The 25,737-nt window shown below is 49.8% G+C and overlaps 1 protein-coding gene across 6 annotated transcripts in view; it reads left to right on the top strand.

Moving 5' to 3' along the window:
• Window positions 1-25,336, top strand: part of Ikzf4 (IKAROS family zinc finger 4) — a 34,366-nt gene extending 9,030 nt beyond the window's left edge. Inside the window, exons 1-8 of one of the 6 annotated variants that reach the window (XM_087902123.1) lie at window positions 2,738-2,934; window positions 6,601-6,652; window positions 13,666-13,770; window positions 15,039-15,299; window positions 16,219-16,386; window positions 19,737-19,886; window positions 20,547-20,678; window positions 21,637-25,336. In XM_087902123.1, the coding sequence (XP_087758249.1) occupies window positions 2,785-2,934; window positions 6,601-6,652; window positions 13,666-13,770; window positions 15,039-15,299; window positions 16,219-16,386; window positions 19,737-19,886; window positions 20,547-20,678; window positions 21,637-22,400 (1,782 nt within the window). In that variant the 5' untranslated portion in view covers window positions 2,738-2,784 and the 3' untranslated portion in view covers window positions 22,401-25,336. Of the gene's footprint in view, window positions 1-2,737; window positions 2,935-6,166; window positions 6,358-6,600; window positions 6,799-10,326; window positions 10,622-12,303; window positions 12,463-13,665; window positions 13,771-15,038; window positions 15,300-16,218; window positions 16,387-19,736; window positions 19,887-20,546; window positions 20,679-21,636 lie in introns of those variants that run through there. The other 5 variants (XM_087902125.1, XM_087902128.1, XM_087902124.1 and 2 more) reach the window with 5 other exon arrangements.
• The last annotated feature ends 401 nt before the right edge of the window (window positions 25,337-25,737 follow it).

Below are 25,737 nucleotides of genomic sequence, written 5' to 3'. Positions count from 1 at the left end.
CACACACACACACACACACACTCACCATACACAATACACCATACACAGCACACATAACACACACAAATACACAACATACACAAAAATAACTTTAAATAAATAATAGAAAACATGGGGGGCTGGGAAGGCTTGCCTGGCATGTCCGAAGACCAGGCTTTAGTCCGTAGCACGGGTGGGGGGGAGGGGAGTTCCTCTCTTTCACCCTGAGATCACCATGACTGATACTCATCCCTTACAGAGGTGCTTCCTTGTGGGGAGGTGGGGGAGAGACTGGCTCTTTCTAGTTGCTCTGTCTTCTAGCTGCACTACAATTCACTGAGCTGAACTGACCATACACTACGTGCGTCTCTCTCCATTGTAGCACTGAATTCTAATTGGTCTTAATAATGAAAACTCGGAGTCAGCTATCAGGGGGTGAAAGCGAAGGATCAGAGAAGCAGAGCGGCAGCCACCAGAGTTCTCATCCCTACCAAGCCTGTCCTCAGGCTGACTGCCTACACTGCAACCTGCCTCTGTCTCCCGAATCCTGGGACCAGAGGTGTGTGCTGCCATCCCCTGGCCCCTAGCGGCTTAGCTCTACACTCTGATCTTCAGGTAAATTTTATCTGTTAAAACACAAACAGGAGACCACTACACTCCATCACTGTGTGGCATTATGATTTTACTTTTGTTTTGAATCAGGGTATGTAGCTCAGGCTAGCTCCCAGACTCACAGTTCTCTTGCCTCAGCCCTTCAAGCGCTGGAAACTCAGGGGTGTGCTGATGTGTGCGTGTGTGTGTGCATGCATGTGTGCGTGCGTGTGTGTGCATATACGTATTTGTGCGTGTGTTTGTGTGTGCGTGTCTGTGCGCGTGTTGGTGTGCGCATGCGTATTTGTGCGCATGTGTGCGTGCGCATGTTTGTTTGTGTGTGTGCACGTGTGCATGTTTGTGCACGTGCGCGAATATGTGTGTGTGTGTGTGTGTGTGTGTGTGTGTGTGTGTGTGTAGACAAGGCTTGCTTTGTAGTCCTAGTAATCACTATATTGCCCGGGCTGACCTAGACTCACGGCATTACTCTTGCCCCAGTCTCTCCCAAGTGATGGGATTACAGGTGTGTACCACCAGGCCCAATGTATTCATGTTGCTTTAAACCATTTTCCTTCCCATTTGAGGTCTTTGAACCAAGTTTATATCGGATTGCTAGCTTCTTTCTCCATATACTACCTAGTAGCAGTACCTGGCAGGGTGTCTCAGGCAGGCTCTGCCTAAATTGACCCAGTTTCTCTAAGGAGACAGTTGCTTGGCTGCTGGTATAGGGAGGAGGAGCTTTGAGGGGTGGCGAGTGGGAAAGCAGAGAGTCATGTGCTGTGGGAAGCTTTGGGTAAAGAGTGAAGTCCATCTACTGTTTGGCTCCTAGCCTTCAGAGAACAAATACTGAGTGCTGGGTGGTCGTGGTGCACGCCTTTAATCCCAACACTCAGGAGGCAGAGGCAGGCGGATCTCTGTGAGTTTGAGGCCAGCCTGATCTACAAAGCAAATTCTGGGACAGGCTCCAAAGTTACAGAGAAACCCTGTCTCAAAAAGTCAAAAACCAACAGAAAGAAAGGAAGGAAGGAAGGAAGGAAGGAAGGAAGGAAGGAAGGAAGGAAGGAAGGAGAAAAGAAACCCTCTCCTACAAGGGTCACTCTAAAGAAAACAAATTTTCAATGTATTTAATTATTTATTTGTTTACTTATTTATTTTGCTTTGCTTTGTTTTATATTGTTTGAGACAAGGTCTTCTGGAGCCCAGGGTGGCCTTAAACTCAATTTTGTATCTGAGAATGACCTTAAACTTCTGTCCTCCTGCCTCCACCTCCTGAAGGCTAGAATGACAGGTGACACTGTGGCAGGAATTCAGCTCACGGCTTTGTGCGCCCTGGGCAAGCGCTCCATCATCTGAGCTTCTCAAAGGAAGCCACCCAGTGTAAAGGAAAGAGCGCACCTCAGGGACGCGGAGCGGTAGGTGTCTCGGTGGCTAGGAGCGCGCGGGCATGCGCTGCTCTTGCAGAGGACCTGCCCTGGGTGGCACGCAATTGTAACTCCAGCTCCAGGACAGTCCAGTGCTTCTGGCCTCCCAGGACACCGGCAGTCACGTGCGCACACAAGCGCAAGCGCGCGCACACACACTTTAAAATAATAATAAAAAGATAAATCTTTAAAGGAAGAGCGTGCCGCAGAGAAGCAGGAGCGCTGTGCTCTAATTCTGGTTTCAGTGGTGACAAGCCTTGGGCATCAGTTTAACTGCTTTAAGGCTCAGTTTTTCCAAACAGAAAGCGGGAACAGCCTCTCCCTTCTGCACGGGGGAGGGGACATTTGAGGTCAGTCATGTGTAACACTTTGATCTTTGTAGTTGTTTTTGAAAGAGGTCCCAAAGGCCATTGGTGGAGCCGATGGTTTCTGAGCAGAGCCTGGTCTCCTGTGCCTTGGGATCTCTGGCCACCTCGAGATTTGTGGTAGATCCAAAGGCTGTGAGTTGTCCGACTGTGCACACTCGGACTCTTGTAATCATTGTCCCCTGGGGAAGTTTAAGCAACCACTCAGACTCGTGGCTTGTTGGAACTGGAAACGCAGCTCAGAACCGTGGCTTGTTTTAAAATTCTGGTTCCAAAGCTCAGTCTATCCCGGGAGGTCAAGACAAGAGGAGTTGAAAATAATCTTAGAATTGTTCCCATACAGCCAGGATCCCTAAGGGTGATGCTGGGAACCTCTGGTGAGATGAAAGGGAGAATTGCTTTGCAAGAGTGAACACAGCCTACGTTTCATGCTTTCGCAGAAGGTCGGGACAGGAAAGCAGACGCTTCTCCCTGTGAGCCTGTCCACGTTCCCTCAAGATAGCATTACGAACAACCCACCCCGTCATCTACCTGCCTTAGTGAACACCTTCCACGGTCGGGACCTTGGCGCATCGCAGGTTGTTTCTCAGCTTCGGTTCACGTTCATTTCTACAGAGCTGCCCCTGAGGCATTTATCTCTACTAGGAGAGTGGAAAAGCAATTTGGGATGTATATAAATTTTCTGGGGCTGGAGAGGTGGCTCAGGGGTTAGAGTACTGACTGACTGCTCTTCCCAGAGATCCCAGCACCCACATGGCAGCTCACAAGTGTCTGTAACTCCAAGATCTGACGCCCTCACACAGACATACATATACGCAAAACAACAATACACATAAAATAAAGATAAATAAATTATATTTAAAAATAAAGTTCCACCACATAGATTTTTTTAAAGATGCATTTATTTCATTATATGCGTATGTGTGCTTACCTGTATGTAAAGAACATCATGTGTGTACAGTGCCCCTAGAGTTCCAAGGAGGACATCTGGTTTTCTTTTTTCTTTTTCTTTTTCTTTTTCTTTTTTTTTTTTTTGTTTTTTTGTTTTTTTGTTTTTCGAGACAGGGTTTCTCTGTAGCTTTGGAGACTCCTGGAACTAGCTCTTGTAGACCAGGCTGGCCTTGAACTCACAGAGATCTGCCTGCCTCTGCCTCCCAAATGCTGGGATTAAAGGCGTGCGCCACCAACGCCCAACTGACATCTGTTTTTTGGGGAGGGGATTATTTTTATTTTATATGTAAGAGTGTTTGCCTAGATGAATGTCTGCGCTCCGTGTGTGCAGTGCCCACAGAGGCTGGAGGAGAGCATGGGATCCATGGGATCTATGGGATTAGAGTCACAGACAGCTTTGAGCAGCTATGCAAGCACTGGGAATTAAGCCCAGGTCCTCTGGAAGAGCAACCAGGGCTGTTAACCACAGAGCCATCTCTCCAGCCCCAAGATCTTTTTCTATTGAGTTTCTCTGTGTAGCACTGGCTGTCCTGGAACTCCAACTGTAGGCCAGGCTGGCCTCAAACTCACAGAGATCTGCCTGCATCTGTCTCTTGAGTGCTGGGATTAAAGGCATGTGCCACCACCTCCCAGTTCTCTCTCTCTCTCTCTCTCTCTCTCTCTCTCTCTCTCTCTCTTTTCCTCCCCACAGGGTCTTATTATGTAGCCTAGAACTAGATTTCATAGACCAGGCTGGCCTTGAAATAAGAGACCCATTTATCTTTGCCTCCCAAGTGCTGGGATCACAGACATAAACCACCACGGCTACCTCTAAATATAATTTTTTCTTGTCCTCCTCCCAAGGACTCCACTGCAATAAATTATCACTTTAATTGTTTAATACTCTGCTATTTAATTTCTCATAAATAGACTAGCATGCATTTTAAAATTCTTTCTGACCAGGCAGTGGTGACCCATACCTTTAATCCCAGTACCCAGAAGAAAAAGTCAGGCAGATCTCTGAGTTCAAAGCCAACCTGGTCTATACCTTGAGTTCTAGGACAACCAGGGCTACACAGAAAACAACAAAACCAAATCAAAACAAAAAACCAACTCTTTCTTTCTTAATTATTTATTTTTTTGAGACAGAATTTCATGTAGCCCTGGCTGGCCTCATACTCACTATGTAGCTGAGGTTAGTCTTGAACCCTGATCCTCCTCCTCCTTCTTCTTCCTAAGTGTTAACAGTTGTATGCACTTTTTTTTTCTTTAAAATAAACATAGTGGGGCTGGAGAAATGATTCAGAGGTTAAGAGCAATTATTGTGTTGCAAAAGACTCGTGTTTAGTCCCAAAGCCCCCACATTGGCTCATAAACATCTGTAACTCCGGTTTCGGGTGATTCACTGCCCTCTTCTGGCCTTCTCAGACACTGCACCCATATGGTGCAAATACATACATACTGGCAATAACACTCATACACACCAAATCAAATTTAAACATATTTTTAAAAATTAAAAAGAGCCGGGCAGTGATGGTGCACACCTTTAATCCCAGCACTCAGGAGGCAGAGGCAGGTGGATTTCTGTGAGTTCGAGGCCAGCCTGGTCTACAAGAGCTAGTTCCAGGACAGGCTCGAAAGGTACAGAGAAATGCTGTCTCAAAAAACTAAAAAAAAACTAAAAAAAAAAAAACTAAACTAAAAAAAGGAAGGAAGGAAGGAAGGAAGGAAGGAAGGAAGGAAGGAAGGAAGGAAGGAATTAAAAAGAAGCCAGGAGGCAGTGGTACATGCTTTTAATCCCAGCACTTGGGAGGAAGAGACGTGGGGTGGGGGTTCTCTGTGAATTCAAGCCAACCTGATCTACAACTCAAGTTCCAGGACATCTAGGGTTACACAAAGAAATTTTGCCTTGAAAACAAACAAACAATGAATAAAAAAATTAAAAATAAAATAAGTTGGGTGGTGGTAGCGCATGCCTTTAATCTCAGCACTTGGGAGGTAGGGACAGGTGGATCTCTGTGAGTTTGAGACCAGCTTGGTCTACAGAGTGAGTTCCAGGACAGTCTCCAAAGCTACAGAGAAACCCTGTCTTGGAAAACAAAAAACAAAACAAACAAATAAATAGAATAAACATCAACCAGGGAAAGGCCATTTGAAAGTCTAGTCATGGGAGTCAGGTGTGGTGATGCAGGACTTTAATCCTTGGGAGACAGAGACAGGCAGATCTCTATGAGTTTGAGGCCAGCCTGAGGCCTGATCTACATAGAAAGTTCCAGGACAGCCAGAGTTATAGAGAAAACAAACAAAAACAAAGAAAGGAAAGTTTAGGCATGGGGTGTAGAGGTGGTACAGTGTTTGACTAGCATGGTTGAGGCTATGGGTTTCAGCACACAAAGATAAAATATTTATTATACCTTCAGCAGAGTTGTCAGTGAACCTTGAGGGGGCTTCTCTCCTATCACCCTACCTTCTGCTACACACACCCCAAAAGAAAATACCTATAAATAACTGAGCATGGCTTTTCCCCCCTACCTAAATCTCATTACATAGTCCAGGCTGGCCTGGAACCCAAGATCCTGTAGCCCTTGCTTCCTAGTGCAGGAATTGCAGGCATGTAATGGCATCCATGGTCCGACTCAGCTTCTTTTCCCTCCCACCCTTTAGCGGAAGTCTGCCCCTTCTATGACACTGTTTCTTTCTTTTTTTTAAAAAAATATTTATTTATTTATTTATTATGTATACAATATTCTGTCTACGCATATGCCTGGAGGCCAGAAGAGGGCACCAGACCTCGTTACAGATGGTTGTGAGCCACCATGTGGTTGCCGGGAATTGAACTCAGGACCTTTGGCAGAGCAGGCAATGCTCTTAACCACTGAGCCATCTCTCCAGCCCCGACACTGTTTCTTTGCTTCTCTAGGGCAGAAGTGTAACCCACCTGCTACACCAGCCCCACTGAAGAGCAAAGGCTCACCCCAAAATCCAGAACCACTCGGCTACTGTGACTGTGTCTCTCTCAGAGGCTTAAGAGTCCTAGACAACTTACGAGGCAAGAGACAGGCACGCATACAGTGAGTTCCAGACCAGCCAGGGCTGCAAGTCTCAGTGAATAAATAAATAAATAAATGTGGGCTGGAGGAAATCTTTGCGTTTATAAGTCAGGATGCATTGTCTACTTCCCAGGACCAAAAAAAAAAAAAAAAGTTTTTGTTCTGACCCTTTAGATTTCTTATTTATTCTAGAATGTAAAAACCAAAAGCACCTCATCCTTCCCCACCTGTGGCTCTAACAGCCGGTCTCTCCTCTTTCAACAGGATCTTTTTAGGATGGACATAGAAGACTGCAATGGCCGCTCCTATATGTCCGGTATGCCTACTGTGTGTTCCGTTCGGATGGGCGTGGGAGCAGACACTGTCCTGTGGATGAAGGCAGAGAGCCTTCAGCCCTGGCACACGACTTCTACTTGACTAAATGTCAGTCGCAGCTGCCCCTCAGGGCGGCCGTGCTTGGAGGTAGTGTGCAATCCCTTGTGGTTTTATATTCCTAATGGTGGTTCTTTTCTGTACCATGGAGAGGGAACGGAATAAAGATGGGAATTATGAAATGGATGATCCGGAGTAAGCGGGTGGGAGGAAAATGTGGTTCTTTCTCCTGTGTTATGAGGTCACCAGAACAGAATTCTGTCCCATCCAAGTAGAGTGGACCGTCTTCAAAAGCCTTAAAATGGACTGGGCGGTGGTGGCGCTCGCCTTTAATCCCAGCACTCGGGAGGCAGAGGTAGATGTATCTCTGTGAGTTCAGTGCTAGCCTGGTCTACAGAACAAGTTCCAGGACAAGCTCCAAAGCTATACAGAGAAATCCTGTCTCAAAAAAACAAAGAAAAAAAGAAAGAAAAGAAAAAAATTGGCCAGGCGGTGAAGGCACCACACTCCTTTAATCCCAGCATTTGGGAGGCAGAGGCAGGCGAATCTCTGTGAGTTCAAGCCAGCTTGGTCTACAAAGTGAGTTCCAGGACAGTCAAGGCTACACTGAGAAACCCTGTCTCAAAAAAACACCATAATATTTGTGTGTGTATGTATGTATATGTATTATACACATATATATTAACTTTTAGAATGTAAGGATCAAAGAAACAGGTATGGTGTGATATGGTATCACGCAGCTATAATTCTAGTACTTGAGAGGTTAACACAAGATCATGAGTTCTGAATCATCCAGAATTGTGAACCAAGATCCTAATTAAAGTTAAAAATAAAATGGCTGAGCCTGTCAAGGTGGAGCAGAAGCGGGCAGTTCCAGGCCAGTTAAGGGTGTATCACAGCCCTTACCTCAAAGCATCAACAACCAAACGTGGCACTGACTATGGTAGCCGTGATCTCAACACCCAGGAGCTAGAAGCAGGAGGTTCATGAACTCAAGGTTAGTTTACACTGCATATTAAGAGCCTGTCTCAGCCGGGCCATGGTGGCGCACGCCTTTAATCCCAGCACTCAGGACACAGAGTCTGGCAGATCTCTGTGAGTTCAAGGACAACCTTGTCTACAGAATGAGTTCCAGGACAGGCTCCAAAGCTTCACAGAGAAACCTTGTCTCAAAAAACCAAACCAAACCAACCAAAGAAAAAAATCTGTCTCAATAAAACAAGTCCAAGTACTATTGTGGAAATGAGCTATAAGATGTTTTTACTAATTTTGTTTAAAGTGGAACCAATGAAGGGATTGTTGACTTGCTCTGATGGAAATAGCAAAATCAGCCAGACACACCTAAGACCCAGGGTCCTCATCTGGGCAGTCACAGAAAGATGCTAACTCTGTAAACTGTAAACTGGATGTAAACTGGATTAGGTGCAGGCATGCAGCGCTTGCCACATGCTGGGCAGAATGACACAGTTCAGATGGGCGGATTCAATTGAAAGAGGCCCTTCAGGCCTGGCCGTGTTAGTTTATGCCTTTAATCGCAGCACTTGGGAGGCAGAGGCAGGCGGATCTCTGTGAGTTCCAGGCCAGCCTGATCTACAGAGCTAGTTCCAGGACAACCAGGGTTACAGAGAAAGTTGTCTAAAAAAAAAAAAAAACAGAAAGAGAGAAAGAAAGAAAGAAAGAAAGAAAGAAAGAAAGAAAGAAAGAAAGGAGGGAGGGAGGGAGGGAGGGAGGGAGGAAGGAAGGAAGGGAGGGAGGGAGGAAAGAAGGAAGGAAGAAAAAAAAGAAGAAAGGAAGGAAGGAAGCAAGGAAGGAAGCAAGGAAGCAAGGAAGGAAGGAAGACAGGCCCTTTCGAAGAACCAGCCAATTCTCCCACCTCTGGTTTGGTCAAGTCTATACTATTGAGCAAAAAGAGCACAGAGCACCCACCCATTTAGCGATGAATGGTTACCCTCAGATGGATAAAACCCAATTCCTGCCGTACGGTAGGCAATGGTGAAGCTGTGGAGCGGTGGGGGGGGGGGCATGCCCCATGGGCTCTTCCCAGTAAGCAGTGTCTCTGGAGAAGGTGGGCACCAGCAGGGAATTTCTGGGGCCGTTTGATTCACTGCACTAGGAAACCAAGCTTTCCTTGCTTAAGGTGGGTTGACATTGCTTAGCTGAGAAGTGGCCTCTGCCCAAACCATGCCACCTGTGTGTTTTGAGAACTCTAGATGTCAGTAGCTACCTTCTGAAAAGTCAGGGCAGGACTGACATTAAGTCTAAAGAGTGCCCTCTTCAGGGCTAGACAGGGCCAAGATGGTGCAACTGAGGTATCTAAGAACCCATTACTGACCCTCACCCCTCTCCCGGGCTAATCCAGAAACAGAGGGCTGCCCCCCCCCACCCCCGTGTCTAGCCTTTAACCAACCCCTTCTTGGGTCATCATAGCTCTGCCTGTGGGTAGATGGCTTTCCTTACTGGCCACCCTGATAAAAGGAGGCGTTCTCCTGTTCTTCAGGGATTTTACCACCTCAGAGAACCTGCTGAAAGCCCCTGCCCCCTTCCTTTCTAAAGGTACAGATAATTCCTATGGGGAGAAGGGGAGGAAAGCAAGATTTACTGGACAGATTCCCACCCTACCCCCACAACCCCCAAACCAGAAACTGAGTTGCTCAAATCAGGCAAGCAGCTGAGGTCTGAGGGAGCCGTACTTGCCCCGAGTATCTTGGTGCTGTGCAACATTTCAGGAGAACCTAAGGAAGGAAGGATGCAAGGATTGGCAACCCAAAGTTTCATGGCCCCTCCCACCCCCAAATTCTTGGAATCAGAAAATCCAGTCTTCCAAAGTAGGTCAGCTCAGTAGTGAGCAGTTTCTCTGGAAGGGAAGGGAGCAAGGGCTTTATCCTGATAGAGGACAGATTCATCCAGGACTCCAGCGGCTGGAGCCCCAGGGGCACAGGAGGGAGGGGAGGCAGGGAGCTGGAACCAGGGAACCAGCCATCAGAAAGAGCTCAGGGCCACAGATCTCCACTAGCCAGGCTAGACTGTGATGCTGAGGGCAGAGGGGGGCGGGGGTGGGATTGTCAGGAGGAGAAGTAGATGGACAGGAGACTGAGTTTGCTGTTGGGGGTGGGAGGGGTGGAGTTTTCTGCCACTTCTAGAGCCTGGAGGCTGCCCCTGTGTCCTGGGCCCCATGACCTCTGGGGCCTTGGCTTCCCTAGCTGGCAGAGGATTGGGCCTTCCCTGGGACACCCCCCCTTCTTCGTCCCCACAAGCCTGCCTGCCTCTCTCTCCCTCTCCGTGTCTCTCTCCCTCCCTCTCTCTCTCTCTCTCTCTCTCTCTCTCTCTCTCTCTCTCTCTCTCACACACACACACACACACACACACACACACACACTTGCCTCCCTCTCAAGCATTTGTTGTGCAGTTCTTCTTTGTCTTCTGGGCAGGAGGGCAAACACATCTGCCCCCCCTCCTTGTGCGCCTCCACTCCCACCCCTCCACTGTCTTAAAAGAAATGTTGTAGCCTAGCATCCCCCCCCCACCACACACACTTGTACATTTTCTCCTGCCCCCTCCCCAAGCACATCCACGCCTCTCTCTCTCTCCAGTACACACACACACACACACACACACACACACACACACACACACACACACACACGCCAGGCTCTTAGCACATACACCCTGGGCTGAGCGGTTCTTGCCGGCTGCAGCCGTGGGCCCCTGCTCACCGTGCCGCTGCCACTGCCTGCGAAATGACGGCGGTTCCCCTCACTTCCAGGAATCCACGCTTCCTGGAAGGTGAGTGGCTGGGCTCACCCCTGCCTGCCACCGAGACGCAGACATGCACACACCACCCGCACTCCCTCGCCGTTTCCAAGGCGGCGGCCGCGTTCGCACCCCAGGGTCTCACCGGCAAGGGAAGGATAATGTAAGTTCAGGCAGAAGGCGGCTAGCGGAGGGGGGAGGGGGGTGATGGGGCTAGGGAGCCAATTCAGTAACAACTCCCAAGCCTGAGGAGAGGGAAAGAATGGGGGCTGTGTGTGTAGCGGGGGAGGGGGCGTTCCTCCTTACACTTGGGGAGGATGGGAAAGGGTGTTTGGTGTTGCTAAGCGAAGACGGTGACTTGGACAGTGGGAGCTTGTGGTGACATCTTGGTTAGGCCTTGGGGACAGAGGCAGAGCAGCCAGGGGTGGAATGTCGAAACAGGCCTGGGTGGGAATGGATAGCAGAAAGACCTGAGGTGAGGAAGAGGAGCTTTGACAGCAGATGCTTCATCCTGGAACAGAGGTGTGAGGGGCCTCAGCCTCCTGCCCACAATAGAGCCGAGGATGGCTGTCTTTCTTTGCTCATGCCCTCACTGGTCCCTGAGAGCAGGCTAGCATCCTGCCACCTGGAGCCCATGGTCAAGAAGAGAAAGCAGAAAGATGAGGTCCCTTCCAGGGAGGTGCAGAGGCTTGCTGAGCTCCGGGCTCTTCCCCAGGGGCAACCACTCAAGGGATGCAGAAGAGGGCTGGTCTCCTTCGGTGTCTGAGATGCATTTAGCTGGTAGACGGCTTCCCGTTCCCTCCCCTCCCGCTTTTCTGCCCTTTCTCCACCTCCTAGTTGCTCTGATGTGAACCTCACAATTTAGCTTTGCTCCCTGGGGGTTCAGCCAATCCATGATGGCTTTGACCAAGAAAATGTCTCTGATACCTGAGAGCAGCCTTAATTCTTGGCTTTGACAGTCTGGGATTTCTTGGAAGTCCCAGGCATTTGAAATTCCCTCACTGGGGTTTCTGGGGCTGAGAGGTTTGGGAACTGATGAGTTTCCCAAATCTGACTTTTGTCCCTGTCACCCTCAGGCTAGAAATCTAAATCCCTGGAGCCCTACAAAGACCTTCTGGCCTTTGACACAGATTCTGTCTTAGGTTTTAGTGCCATGAAAGTAGACTTGAGTCTCTCTCCCCTCTCACCTTTATCCTAGGAATGACACCAGCATCAAAGAGCCTCTGTGATTACTGGTGCGCCTCGAGGCTCCTGCTTTCCCTCCTGTTTCCAGCCCTTCATTGGGAGAGCCACAAAGAATGCTCTCCTCTCAGTGTCCCCAAGTATCCCCCAGCTAGCTAGCCCCTAGGCTCAGAGGCAGCCTCAGCTCCAGGAGGCGGGGACCAAGTATGGATTTCCAAGAAGCTCCCTCATCATTTAGGACCAAGGCTTTAACAGGTCCCTCCTTACCCATGTTGAGTGATTTGGAGCAAGTCAGCACTAGCCTTTGGGAAGGAGTGAGAGGCCAGGTGTGGTGCATGCCTGTCATCCCAGCGCTTGTGGGGGAGGCCGAGGCAGGAGGAGTGTAACTTACTTAGCCGTTTCCAGCCTGTCTCACCTTCCAACCGCAGTAAACTCAGGTGAAAGGTCACGTGTTAAAACTGGGCTTGAATCTACAATGGTTCGGAGCTGCTTACATCATGGTTTGTGTCTGGTGCTGACTTCAGGCAACTTTTTAAGAAAACCGTTATTCGCCTAGGGAGCCTCAGCTGGGGGAAGTTGGGCTCAAGCCATAAGACTTTTTCTGTGGCTGGTGAACAGGGTTCCTCGGGCTTCCGTGGGCTAGAATGGGGAAGGGGACTTTAGGAAAAGATGTGAATGGGAAATGGTCCCAAAGTCCTGAGTGGTTGTTTTCTTCCCACTGACCAAAGCTGGAGAGGGATCCCTCAGGAGGGTGTGTTCCGGATTTCTTGCCTCAGGCCCAGGACTCCAACCATTTTATAATGGAATCTTTATTTTGTGAAAGTAAGTATGGGTATAGTCGGGAAGCGGGGTAAAGCGCTAACCTAGGTGGACTTTAGGGATGAATTTTAGGGTCTCTCTCTCTCTCTCTCTCTCTCTCTTTCTCTCTCTCTTCCATGTTTAGGCCTTTGCGCATATACCCATGCATGCTCATGTTAGCAGATAATATAGACGGCTGTGATGTTTACCCCAGTAGGTACGTTCTCTTTATGTGTATCTACCTATGTGATCTGTGTTTGTGTGTTTCTCTACATGTGCTTTTATTTCACTCACATATTTGTGCAGAAAATTGTGGGGAGGGGTTAATTTTGAAGACAATCATGTTTTCCAGGTATGTTACCAGATGTTTAAAAGACGTAATTGCAAAAGGCATTTTTACAAAGTATTTGGTCAACAAGTTGAAATAGATGCATTGAGGATAGTTGATACTTAGCTCTCAAGAGAACATGAAACAGTAAATATGGAATCAGTCTCGGATCAGCTAGAAAACTTTCTAGATTCTTCAAAGCTGATCCTGACTCACCCCCAGTGGGTAGGAGCTGGCCAAGCCAAGGCCAAGGACTCAGCACTCTGGTCAGTGGCCCCACCCCAGCTTAGGCAGGTAGTGAACTTCTTCTGCATCTCCTAATCCAAAGAATTAAAGTGATACTGTAGCCCCATTTCATAAGGTGGTCGCAAAGCATGAAGGAGAACGTGCGTTCCAAGCTCATAGACTAAGCCTGGCATTAAGGGTACACTCACTAGATAGTAGCTGCCGACATTATTGTTAACAAGCATTATCATCAGGTTCTGGACAGCTCTAGATGCCTCCTGCAGATTCCAAAGCTGCTACTGGGAGCTTCAGAGAGAACAGTAGGAAAGAATGTCCTGTGCCACCTTCTCATCGGGTTCCTGTTCTCTGTTCTGCCCTGGCCCGCCCAGCCCTGGGCCTGCTTCCTGCAAAGTTAGGCACCCGGTGATGCTCTTCCCCTCAGGCACAGATAAAGGTAGGGTAGGTCAGACTCGGCTGTTGAGTTCACGGAAGTCATGATCACCATTGGGCACCAGGCCTCTGGGGCACAAGGTAGGGTTCTCCCATTCGGCCTACCTTGTACGTGGCTATAGGATAAACGCTTGTGATATTTAACTGGAGCTTTTTAAAGATTAGTTAGCAGACTGTAGAGGCTCTAGCCCAAACTTTACCTGAGATCTGTTCTCTCCTCCAAGGTAGCGGGGACTCATCTCTGGAGAAGGAGTTCCTCGGGGCCCCAGTGGGGCCCTCGGTGAGCACCCCAAACAGCCAGCACTCTTCGCCCAGCCGCTCACTCAGTGGTAAGTGTGACCCTCTCTCCACTCCTGGCACTGGGCAGCTGCAGTTTTGTTTGGCCTTCAATTTGCCTTCTCCTGGCCACCGTTTCCCCATCATCTCCTGCTTCCATGCTCAGGGACTCGAGGTGGGAAGGAGCCCAATGCCTACTGTTCTCCTAGCTTCTGGAAAGAGTAAATAGCTAATGCCAGACTGGGGTGAAACCAAAAGGCGTATGGGTAACATTAAGATAAAGGTTCCAGCAGGGCATGGCGGGGCAGGCCTTTAGTCCCAGCACTCGGCAGGCAGAGGCAGGTGGCTCTCTGAGTTCAAGGCTAGCCTTGTCTACAGAGCGAGTTCCAGGACAGCCAAGGATACACAGAGAAACACTATGTGTGTGGCAGAGGTGTGTGTGTGTGGGGGGTAAAGGTCCCAAAGAAAAATTCTGGAATTGGAAACAGAAGTGGCCATTGGGTAGGGAGAGGTAGAAAATGAACAGTACCAAGATTTCCCCACCTCCTGCCAGGCAAGGTCCCCCCCGAATGCCCCTCCCCAGCTGGCCCTAGATCTGTGACATTCTCTAAATGGTTGAAATAGCCAAGAATGTAGGTCAGAGCTAGTGCCAAAGCTCTTCCCGCGTCCCCTCAGGTTCCTAGGAAGAGGCATGGGGTTCTGTCTTCAGTTCTGCTCAGGTGGCCCTGCTGTCCCCTCCGCCTCCCCAGGGCCACTTTCCAGCCACTGTCACACGCTGGCTCCCTGCCCGAGGCCAACCCAGGCATCTGTCTTTCTTTCTTTCTCTTTTCTTTTTTTTTTTTTTTTCTCCTTTTTCTTTTTCAGACAGGGTCTTGCCATGTAGCCCTGGCTGACCTGGAACTCACTCTGTAGACCAGGCTGGCCTTAAATTTACACAGATCCACCTGGCTCTGCCTCCTGAGTGCTGGGACTAAAGGCGTGCGCCCGCCACCGCCCTACCAAACATCTTTCTTAGTGACAAGAGAGTGCAGGCTCTAAGTCATCTCTTCTGCCCGCTGACAGAAGACATCCTGTGCATTCCTCTCTTTTTTTCTTTTAAACTCTAGTTACCTGGTGGGTGGTAGGTGGGAAAGACTGTTTCCAGTTCAGGAGACTACTGGAACAACACCTGACATAATAAATGGGCGATTGCCCTTCCTAACACTGTAAGCCTCTGAGCTCACAGTCTCCCTGTTGAACTGTCAAAGTGCCGCCGTTCTGCCCTGGACGTGGTTGTCCCTTTGCCTGTCCCCATTCTAAACGTCAGTCCCCTGACCCCCAGCCAACTCCATCAAGGTGGAGATGTACAGCGATGAGGAGTCGAGCCGACTGTTGGGGCCAGACGAGCGCCTCCTGGACAAGGATGACAGCGTGATCGTGGAGGACTCCTTGTCGGAGCCCTTGGGCTACTGCGACGGGAGTGGACCAGAGCCTCACTCCCCTGGTGGCATCCGGCTGCCCAATGGCAAGCTCAAGTGTGACGTCTGTGGCATGGTCTGTATCGGCCCCAACGTGCTCATGGTTCACAAGCGCAGCCACACCGGTGAGTGAGGCCGGGGCTACAAGGCAGAGGGGCGCTAGGACATTGGTAGGGAGGAGGCTGAAGAGACCCACTGCAGGGGTGGGGGTGACTCAGACAGCAAAGGGCAGATCAGAGGAGCATGTTTTCTAGTTGACAAAGGAGAGAAAGGGATGTGAGCCCTTCGGAACATCTGTACCTTCCTGGCCCTTCCCTTCAGCTGTTGTGACAAAGAATCTGCTCCTTTGCTCAGGGCGGAGAGAGAGTGGGCGTTGGGGCCTCTAGAAGGATTCCTGACGCTCAGTCCAAGAAGGACAGAGCTCCAGGGCCTTCCCATCTCATTATTTAAAAGGTGGTGTTGCAGGGAACCTCTGCTTACCCTCCTCAGACTGAACTCTCTGGACAGAATGAACTCTGAGCTGATGAGCTTAAATAATTATTCTTATCAGTAAAAGAACAGGAGTCAGATATTGGGGTAACAATCCGAATGATCAGAGAAGCTGTGGAGAAGCCACCCGTCACCTCCTACCAATATCTGACTCCCCATCTTTATTTTTCCTTCTTTTTTTTTTTTTTAAAAAAATTGATTTTTATTGAGCTCCACATTTTTCTCTGGACTCCCGATCTTTTACTGATTAGTTGGCCAGGCAGTGACAGTCGAGAAGTAGAGGCAGGCAGATCTCTGGGAGTTCAAGGCCAGTCTGGTCTGTAGAGCGAGTTCCAGGACATCTAGGGCTGTTACACAGAGAAGCCCTGTCTTTCAGCAGGTCTTCTAGGCTCTGCGGGGCTTTTAGGCCACACACCTCTAATCCACACCTATCCAGGGTAAGAGGGCCTGGTATGGGTGGCACTCACTGCCCTCCCGAGTGTGCTCAGAGAACTTTCCCTTCTCCCTCGGACACCCCTCAAGCCAGTCCCCTGGAACCTGCTCTTCCACCTGCAGGGGAACGGCCCTTCCACTGTAACCAGTGCGGGGCCTCCTTCACACAGAAGGGGAATCTGCTGCGTCACATCAAGCTGCACTCCGGCGAGAAGCCCTTCAAATGTCCCTTCTGCAACTATGCCTGCCGCCGGCGTGACGCGCTCACCGGCCACCTCCGCACACACTCAGGTCAGTGGCTATCCAGCCGGAGCAAAGAGAGTGGCACCCAGCATGCTCAGAAAAGAGCTTCAAGACCTCTCTGCCCTGGGGAAGGACAATGTCTTTCACTGAGGGCTGGGAGCATTCGCGGAGCTCTGACAGCGCAGATAGCTGACTCAGGAGGAATTTGCGGGGCTCGTCCTTGGGTTTTTTGTTTGTTTATTTGTTTTGTTTTGTTTTTCCAGACAGTGTAGCCCTAGCTGAGCTGTCCGTGAACTCACTGAGACCCGCCTGCCTCTGCAGGTTTAAAGGCACACGCCCCCAGAGCCTGACATTCACTGGGGTATTTTACTGCCACATTCTGTGACATGCAGCAAAGTGCATGGTTAATGTTCCTGGCTTGTCCCTGACCTTTGTTTTCTAAGCGTTTCAGTGTTGCTGACACTGTATGTGTCCCCTCGCCCTAACTCTGAGCCCCTGGGTGGCTCCTTCCCTCTCTCATTTGCACTAGGACCTACTCTGGGATTATCTTTCCTCCACTGTTACTCCCAGGAAACCGAAGGTGTTGGACAATCGCTGCAGGCCCTCCCTCTACTTCCTAGCACTTCCCATGAATATCCACGGGCCCCCAAACTGAAAGGAAGAGAGCTACGACTTCCAAATAGGAAAGGACTCTCCCTTTTCTGTTCTGCGTCCTAAGAAATGGTGATTTTCTCATAGACAAAAGCAAATCTAGGGGAACCCAGGGGTCAGTACTGGAGAAGCAGAGGCAGGAAGGTCAAACATTTAATCAGTTTGGGCTCTGTGAGACCCTTTCTCAAAATAACAAAATAAATGAAAGCCTTTGAATTGGAATCGTTTGGAAGAAACTGGAGAAATAATGCTTTAGGTGTTTTACTAAGTGTTGGCCTCCTGGCTGGTTTGAACAGGCAAGGAAAGGAGAGCTGAGGGTTGAGGAGAAGAAAGAAGGTAAAGAATTAATTGTCGGGCTGGTTGATGGTTGCACACGCTTTTAATCCCAGCACTCGGGAGGCAGAGGCAGGCAGATCTCTGTGAGGTCGAGGCCAGCCTGGTCTACAAAAGCTAGTTCCAGGACAAACTCCAAAGCTACAGAAAAACCCTGTCTCAAACAACAACAAAAAAAAACAAACAAAAAAAACCCAAAACAAACAAACAAACAAAAAAAAAGAATTAATTGTCTGGCCTCAGAATCTTCCACAGGCTTTTCTCTTTTCCTAAGCCCTTTGACTCGGACTTAAAGGGATGGAGAGGCACTGTAACACTTCTGCTTCCTCTGTCCTGCCTCGTTTCCGATTCTCCCACGTAATGGGGACCTCTCTGTCCCTCTGCATGTGGAAGAAGAGGTACGGTGACATCACTAACTTAAGCTCATTGTAAGAATTTCAGACGCAGGCAAGGCAGTGAGGTAAGAATTCCAGGTGAAAATGCCCCACCTCCGGCACTCTGCTTGTTGAAACGAGGCCTCATGTATCCCAAGCTGACCTCAAACCCCCTGTGTAGCCAAGGACCTTCACTTTTTGACCCCAGTCTTCCTGCCTCTACCTCATGAGTACTGGGATTGCAGGGCACACCACCATTCCTGTGACCCACTGGAGACGGTTTCCCACACGCTAGGCAAGTGCAGTATCAACTGAGCTACAACCTCAGCCCTAAAGTTCCCCCCTCTGCCCTGCCCATTTATTTAACAAGGAAACTGTTGCTATGGAGAAGAAGATCAATGTTGTGGACTATAGTCTACCCTGTTTCCATCAAGACCCCATGGCCAAACATGTGCTTCTTTTTCTCGGGGTCTCACTATGTAGCTCTGGCTAGCCTAGAACTTGCCATGTAGACCAGACTGGCTTCAAACCACAGAGATCCAACTACATCTGCCTCCCAAGTGCTGGGATTAAAGATATGTACCACCATGCCCTGCAGTCCCCCAAACTTTTGACAAGGTCAACTGCCCAGATATTGAATGTTGTTCCGTAGGAGACTAGGGGGAGAGCAGACATGTGTATCTCCCGTCTCTGTGAGATGCTTCCTATTACAAATCACAGGGTAAGGAAGGAGGTTTAGAGGGCTGGTCCCCTCCTGATGTGTCAAACCATTTCCCCTAGGGTCTCAATGGAGAGGCCCTGGTGCTCACTTCAACCCGTAAGCACTTACTCTGTCTAGAGATGAAGAGCAACCAACAAAGGCTGATTGAGTTGTAGCCGTAGATGTCTGTGGGCGAGTGATAGTCACCAGCTTCCCAGCGATGCCTCTGCCTCCCTGATCAATGATAGCAACAAACACAGATACACAGTACATTGTTCCTCTTTGAGTTTTTTCTCTCCTCTCACACTCAAAAGGATTGCCTCCTAAGAGTTGTGTTTAGCCAGGCGGTGGTGGCACACACCTTTAATCCCAAAACTCGGGAGGCAGGGGCAAGCGGATCTCTGTGAGTTCGAGACCAGTCTGGTCTACAAAAACAGCTAGGGCTATTACACAGAGAAACCCTGTCTCAAAAAAAAAAAAAAAAAAAAGAAAGAAAAAGAAAAAGAAAAGAAGAGAGAGAGAGACAAAGAGAGAGAGTTGTGTTTAAACAAAGCTACAGTCTCAGTTTTCCCATCTTTCCTTCAGAGCTTTATGACACATTCTTAAAGCAGAAAATATAACACGGTTGTTCTCCTTGTACTCTTCCATCACCTCTGCTCTTTTGCTCTTGTCTCTTCCTCTCATCAGTGTTGGACTCTGGGGGCTCTCTTGGTGTCTCAGTATAGGGACAGGATGAGAAAACCATCAGTAAAAGCAAACGAGGGTAAAAAGGCACAAGCCAAGGCCAACAGCCACCGCCCCTCCCGCGCCGGCAGATCGAAGGGCTCTCATTTCTGTGTCGCCTCAGCCCACCAATTTTCCTCCCGCCAAAGCTGAGCGCTCGCGAGCAGAAAGTCCCCTTGTCTGATAAACAGCTATTACACCGCCTGCCACATGGAAAGGTTAAACCGCAGTCTGAGCCCCAGACTCTGAGATCCTGGGGTGGGGCCTGCTGTGCTTACTTACAGGGAAGATCCCCTGCTAAGTCCCCAGGCCCTCACTTCCTTTCAGAAGCAGCCAGAGCATCTAGAATCCCACCACCAGTGTGAAGCTGTGTGCCATGGGTCCCCTCCTTCAGCTGTCCACTGTCACCCTCCTCAAATTTGGTTCACCTCTTCTTCACTGTAGGTAGAGTTGGGGAAGGGATGACAACCCCACTTCCCCACACCCCCCCCAAAAAAAAAGCTAACAAGGTTCTTTCCTCTGCATGCCGGCATGCAGCTGCTCCTGCATGCATGCTGCTTCCGAGCCAGGGGCAGGCAGCCGTTACTCTCACGTCGCCTGTGCTCTCTCCTCCACAGTCTCTTCTCCCACAGTGGGCAAACCCTACAAGTGCAACTACTGCGGCCGGAGCTACAAGCAGCAAAGCACCTTGGAGGAGCACAAGGAACGGTGCCACAACTACCTGCAGAGTCTCAGCACTGAAGCCCAGGCTTTGGCTGGCCAGCCAGGTGGGGCTGTGGCGAGGACCTCACGGCAGCGGAGGGCGGGGCATGAGGGCGGAGCGGAGGGCGGGGCATGAGGGCGGAGCGGAGGGCGGGGCCAGGGGCGCAGGCGAGGGTGACTCTGGCCCCTCAGTCAACACAGGCACCCATTCCTAAGCACCCCCATGAATGCCCAGCTCTGGGGCAGTCTATGAGGGAGATCCAGACATAGAGGAAATCTGGATTCCTATCTTCAGTCTAATGGGAAAGAAAGCATAAAGAATAGAAGATCCAGGGGTAGGTGTGTATAAGTGCCCTCAAATGGTCTGAAGGGTTATCAGAGTTAACTTTAGATAGGGCAAAGAACCCATAGTGGCCCATGCCTTTAATTCCAGCGCTTAGAACACAGAGGCGGGTGGATCATTGTGAGTTCAACACCAGCCTGGTCTGCAGGGTGAGTCCGAGGCCAGCCAGGGCTGCATAGTGAGATCCTATCTCAAAATAAGGAGAGAGAGAGAGAGAGAGAGAGAGAGAGAGAGAGAGAGCTAGAAAGCCAGCCCAGCTTCCCAAGTGTGGCCTTTCTTGACTGGCCAGCTTTCTCCAGGCAAAGGCTGCAGGTGGTGTGGGGGGGGGGGAGGGCGCAAAGCCACTCACGCTCAGCTGCTACCACCTGCCCCTCCCCTCCAGGTGATGAAATGCGTGACCTGGAGATGGTGCCTGACTCGATGCTGCACTCATCATCTGAGCGGCCAACTTTCATCGATCGCTTGGCCAACAGCCTCACCAAACGCAAACGCTCCACCCCACAGAAGTTTGTAGGTAAGGAGAGCCCTGTTGGAAAGGAGACCCCAGCTTTAAGCCGTGGCTCCAGTCAGTCACAGCTTTGATTGCTATTAGACCAGCGGCTTGGGTCTGCTGATTGGATTTAGCGGGGAGAAGCAGCCTAGTGGTCTCTGCGGTGCCCAAGAGGGACGGCACGCTTCTCAGACGCCCTCTCAGATGGGATATCACTCAGTCTGTGGCATGTGTACCTTGCAAGTATGACCAGTGGAGTTTTCAATCCCCAGAACCTACATAAGAATACAGACATGGTGGCATGTGCTTGTAATCCTAGCCCTGGGGAGCCACTGGCCAGGGCAGCTAGCCTAATTGGTGAGCTCCAGGTCAATGACAGATCCTGTTTCAAAGGAGGTGGACAGCGGCGTTTCTGAGGCCGACACCCAAGGTTTTCCTCTGACCCCACATTTATGTACACGTAAATACACATCCTCCAGCACAGAGATGAATATGCATTCATGCACACACACATGAAAGACAGAGTAGAGAGCGGTCGGTATTGAGGACTCACGGGGGAGTCGAGATTTTCCACCTTTGAAAACAAGGAGGATCAATCTGTGTGGGCTGGCCTTAGAGTCGGTGAGAGGAGGTGAACATGTGGGTCCCTGACCTGCAAATGAATGCAAAGGCATTCTCTCGCTGAGGATCTGAAACTTCATAGAGATGCCTTGCCCTAGACTCCAGCTTGCCTCGGACCTGACCCTCTGGGAAGTAAATGAGGTGTGGTAAACCATGTTACCTAGGACTACGGGTATAGCTCAGTGGTAGAATGTGTGCTTAGCATCTGTGAAGCCCTGGGTTGGGTCCCCAAAACTAATTAATAGTGATGATAACCATGCTGTTAGATGTTGGCCCCATGGTTAGAAAACAAAGAAGGAATTCTGGGCATAAGTTGGGGGCTTAGTCAAACCCAGTCCTCACGAGATCTTACTCTCCCCAGGCGAAAAGCAGATGCGCTTCAGCCTCTCAGACCTCCCCTATGATGTGAACCCCGGCGGTGGCTATGAAAAGGATGTGGAGCTGGTGGCGCACCATGGCCTAGAGCCTGGTTTTGGAGGTTCTCTAGCCTTCGTGGGTACAGAGCATCTGCGTCCCCTCCGCCTCCCACCCACCAACTGCATCTCGGAACTCACGCCAGTCATCAGCTCTGTGTACACCCAGATGCAGCCCCTCCCCAGCCGCCTGGAGCTTCCAGGGTCCCGAGAAGCAGGTGAGGGACCCGAGGACCTGGGAGACGGAGGTCCCCTCCTCTATCGGGCCCGAGGCTCTCTGACTGACCCTGGGGCATCCCCCAGCAATGGCTGCCAGGACTCAACCGATACAGAGAGCAACCACGAAGATCGGATTGGCGGGGTGGTTTCCCTCCCTCAGGGTCCCCCACCTCAACCTCCTCCCACCATAGTGGTGGGCCGGCACAGTCCCGCCTATGCCAAAGAGGACCCCAAACCACAGGAGGGGTTATTGCGGGGCACCCCGGGCCCCTCCAAGGAAGTGCTTCGGGTGGTGGGTGAGAGCGGCGAGCCTGTGAAGGCATTTAAGTGTGAACACTGCCGCATCCTCTTCCTGGACCACGTCATGTTCACCATCCACATGGGTTGCCATGGCTTCAGAGACCCTTTCGAGTGTAACATCTGTGGTTATCACAGCCAGGACCGGTATGAGTTCTCTTCCCACATTGTCCGGGGGGAGCATAAGGTGGGCTAGCGACCTCTTTCCCCTCACCTGCCCGCAGCCCGCCATCCACTGCCCCACTACAGGTGTCTAGCCAGATTCCTATTACACCCACTGGCCACCTCACTTCACACCTGACTCTGACCCTCTTCGCCGGTTCCCTTCTACCCTGACTGATTTAAGCACTGCGACAAGACCAGTCTTTTGCTTCTATTTCTCCTTCTAAACCCCTCTCTTCCTGGCATATTTGCTGTTTATTAATGACTTTTCCTTGGCTTTTGAAGACTTAGTGCGGTCTCTGGCCACTCCTTCACTCTACGGCCTGTAACGCCCTTGTTTTTTTTCTTGTCGATCCCACATCCTCTGACAGCCCCAGGGCCTGGAAGCTCCTCTCTGTACTAAGGGACTCCGAGCTTCTTGCTTTAATCCGTACCCTTACTTATCCGACTCTTTGGATGTTGATACCTCCCAGCGGCCCACCTGAGCTCTCTGGCATTCTTATCTCCTCTCTGGGACCCTCCGACCTGGTACTTCATACCTCTTGTGCCCTCTCACTTTAGGCAGCTTGCACTATTCTTACACGAACGAAGAATTTTCTCATTGGAAGTAGGAGGGCTGTAGAAACTCTCCAGGAACTGTGGACTGAGGGTCCTCTTGACCTCATCTGGGAATATGAGCTCCCTAAAGCCTCCATTCAGGATCTCCCTCTCTCTGGCTCACCCCCCACCACACCACTCTGGTCTCAACCTGCCAGGTCCCTCACTGGTGGCTTTTCTCTTCTTGGAATGCCCCCATTTTATACTCTCAGGGGCTAAAGCTAGGTCCGCAACCCTGCCTGACACAGGGAGCCTAGCTGAGAACCAGGGCACAGGAAAGGGGGTGGGTAGAAGTCTCTCCTCCACCCTTCAAACTTGTTCACTCCAGTGACCTTCCTCGGCTCTCAGGGACTCCTGCTGTCCCCGTTGTATGAGAAACTGGTGGGTTGCTGCCCAGCGACCAGGGGCTCAGCCCCATCCGTCACGCTGCCTTTTCCTCTCCCTTCCAGCAGGATCCACCATCTCATTCCCAGGCTCCTGGGCCCTCTTATTATCAGTGGCAGGGAGAAAGGAATGTTTCTTTTCTCCCTGCTAATTTTCAGTGTAACCAAAAATTGTCCCAGGATGAATGACATGCATGTGCCCGTCGACCAATCCACCCTTGTTCTAGCAAGAATGGTATGGACTCAGCTAGCTGGGAGCCATCCTTCACTGCCCTTCCATGCTCGGCCCCCGACACATGGCACGAGGGCGCTCTTCTCTGGTGGTTGCAGAGCCCCTGGCTATCTGGATAATCGAGGATTCATGAGACCATGCAGGAGAAGTCATAGCCCCACTGCACGTCTCTCTCTATAAAGAGTTCCCTGCCAAGGCCACAGCCATCCCAGTCTCTGCTTCTTTGAGATTCAAACCAAAGGCTGTTTTTCTATGTTTAAAGAAAATAAGAAAAAAAAAGTAGAAACCAAACACAGCACCTCATAAGTTATAAGTCTTGGTCTTCTCTTCCTCTCTCTCCCTTCCCCTCCATCTTTCTTTCCACATGTCCTTCCTTGGTTGGCTCTTTTGCCTCTCTCTACTTTTCTCATTCCCTATTAGGGACATGGAGAGGCATGAGAGGGTTGGCTAGATCAGATCCTGGGACTGGGGCTCTTAGCCTTCTGGAGATGCTACTCTCCCCATCATGAGAAGGGTGGGATGGAAAAACTTCCTTTCTTCCCTTCTTCTCCTGTGTTACCATGGCTTCCCAGAAGGGCCAGACTGGCAGGGAGGAGCTTTGTGGGGTGGTTCTTCCTCCTTGACAAAGTAGCAATAAACAGGTGCTGCCAAAGGTGGAGCCTGGGGTGCGAGCTCCCAAGGGAGTGGTCCCAAGAGAAGGGAAGGGTCTTTGCAACCAACCTTGGAACGGCAGCAGAGCTGAGGTTAGCATCTGAGCGTCTCCTGTGCTGTTCTGGCTACTGAGCCTCTTCCCACTAGACCTGCTCCCACCACTTCTGTGTCTGCCATGTACCTGGGGATACCTCAGAAGGACTAGTTCCTCTGGGGCATCAGAGCCTTTCAGCGCCCCATTTCCTCCCTTCCTCAGTCAGCCTTAGCACCTGTAAACCCCAGAAACCTGAAGGACTATGCTCCGAGGCTGTACTCTGTGCCCCCAAAAGCAGAGATGGGAGGACAAGACCAGGTGCTAGGGAGGAGAGAGACACCCCGTCTCTCTCCAGCCCATCACTGCACTTTAACCAGGGTCTTAGGTACAAAATCCTACTTTCCAGAGCCTTCCAGCTCTGGACCCTCAAACATCCTCATGCTCTCTCCCAGCTCCTTTTGCATAAAAAAAAAAGTAAAGAAAAAAGAAGAAAAATCAACAACAACAAAACACCAAAACCCACACAGAGAAAAAGAGGTGTTTTCTTTTTTATTACTATTCAAGAAAACAACACCACAAAAAAAGTGGGTGGGGGGGAGAATTTCTAAATAGACACTTTTCCAGACCTTTGTGTATGTGTGTGTCAGTGTCTAAGCTGCAGGTGGAATTTTGTAATACTTCTGGCAGCTTCTTTCCTTGTGTAAATAACATATATATATATATATTTTTAATCAGAAATTATGAAGATCAAAAATAGAATAAACACAGAAGCAAGTGCAATACCACCTCTCCTCCTCCCCCAGGTTCCTTTGCAGCCTGTTTGGTGTCCCTTTTGACCCTTGCCCCTTCACCTCTTCTCTCTTCGTCCGGTTCTTAACCTATCCTCCCCTTCCCTCTTTTTAAAGAGTTTTCTCCTTCCTCAAAAGGAGTTAAACCAGCTTTTGAGACTTCCTGCAAAGCATTTTATATATGTAATATACTGTAAGTAAATATTTGTGTAATGGAGAAATACTACTGTAAGTTTTGTACTGTACTGGCTGAAGGTCTGTTATAAATAAACATGAGTAATTTAACAGCTCTGTTTCTTCCTGGAGACTCCCTTTGCCTTGCTTTCCTTCTGGGACAGACTTCATAACACTATTTCTCTGTTCAAGATACAGACAAGTCTAAGATTGAGGGGGAACCAGACAATACCACTTAAGTTGCTGGTCTAGCAAAGCAGAAGATTATTTTTGAGACAGAGTCTATGTGGCCTGGCTGAGCCAGAACTCACCGAGATCTGCCTGCCTCTGCTTCTGGAATTAAAGGTGTGAGCCATAATGATAGACTTGGATTATTAAATTTTTTAAGATTATAATTTGATTACAACATTTCTTCTTTCCCTTTCTTTTTTTAAAGATATATTTATTAATAATGTATACAGTGTTCTGCCTGCATGTATACCTACAGGCCAGAAGAGGGCACCTGTTCTCAT

The sequence above is a fragment of the Myodes glareolus genome, chromosome 26 (assembly GCF_982192425.1).
Source record: "Myodes glareolus chromosome 26, mMyoGla1.1, whole genome shotgun sequence".
Classification (NCBI taxonomy): Eukaryota; Metazoa; Chordata; class Mammalia; order Rodentia; family Cricetidae; genus Myodes; species Myodes glareolus.
Note: the sequence above shows the minus strand (reverse complement) of the source record. Positions and strands in the feature narration are given on the sequence as shown.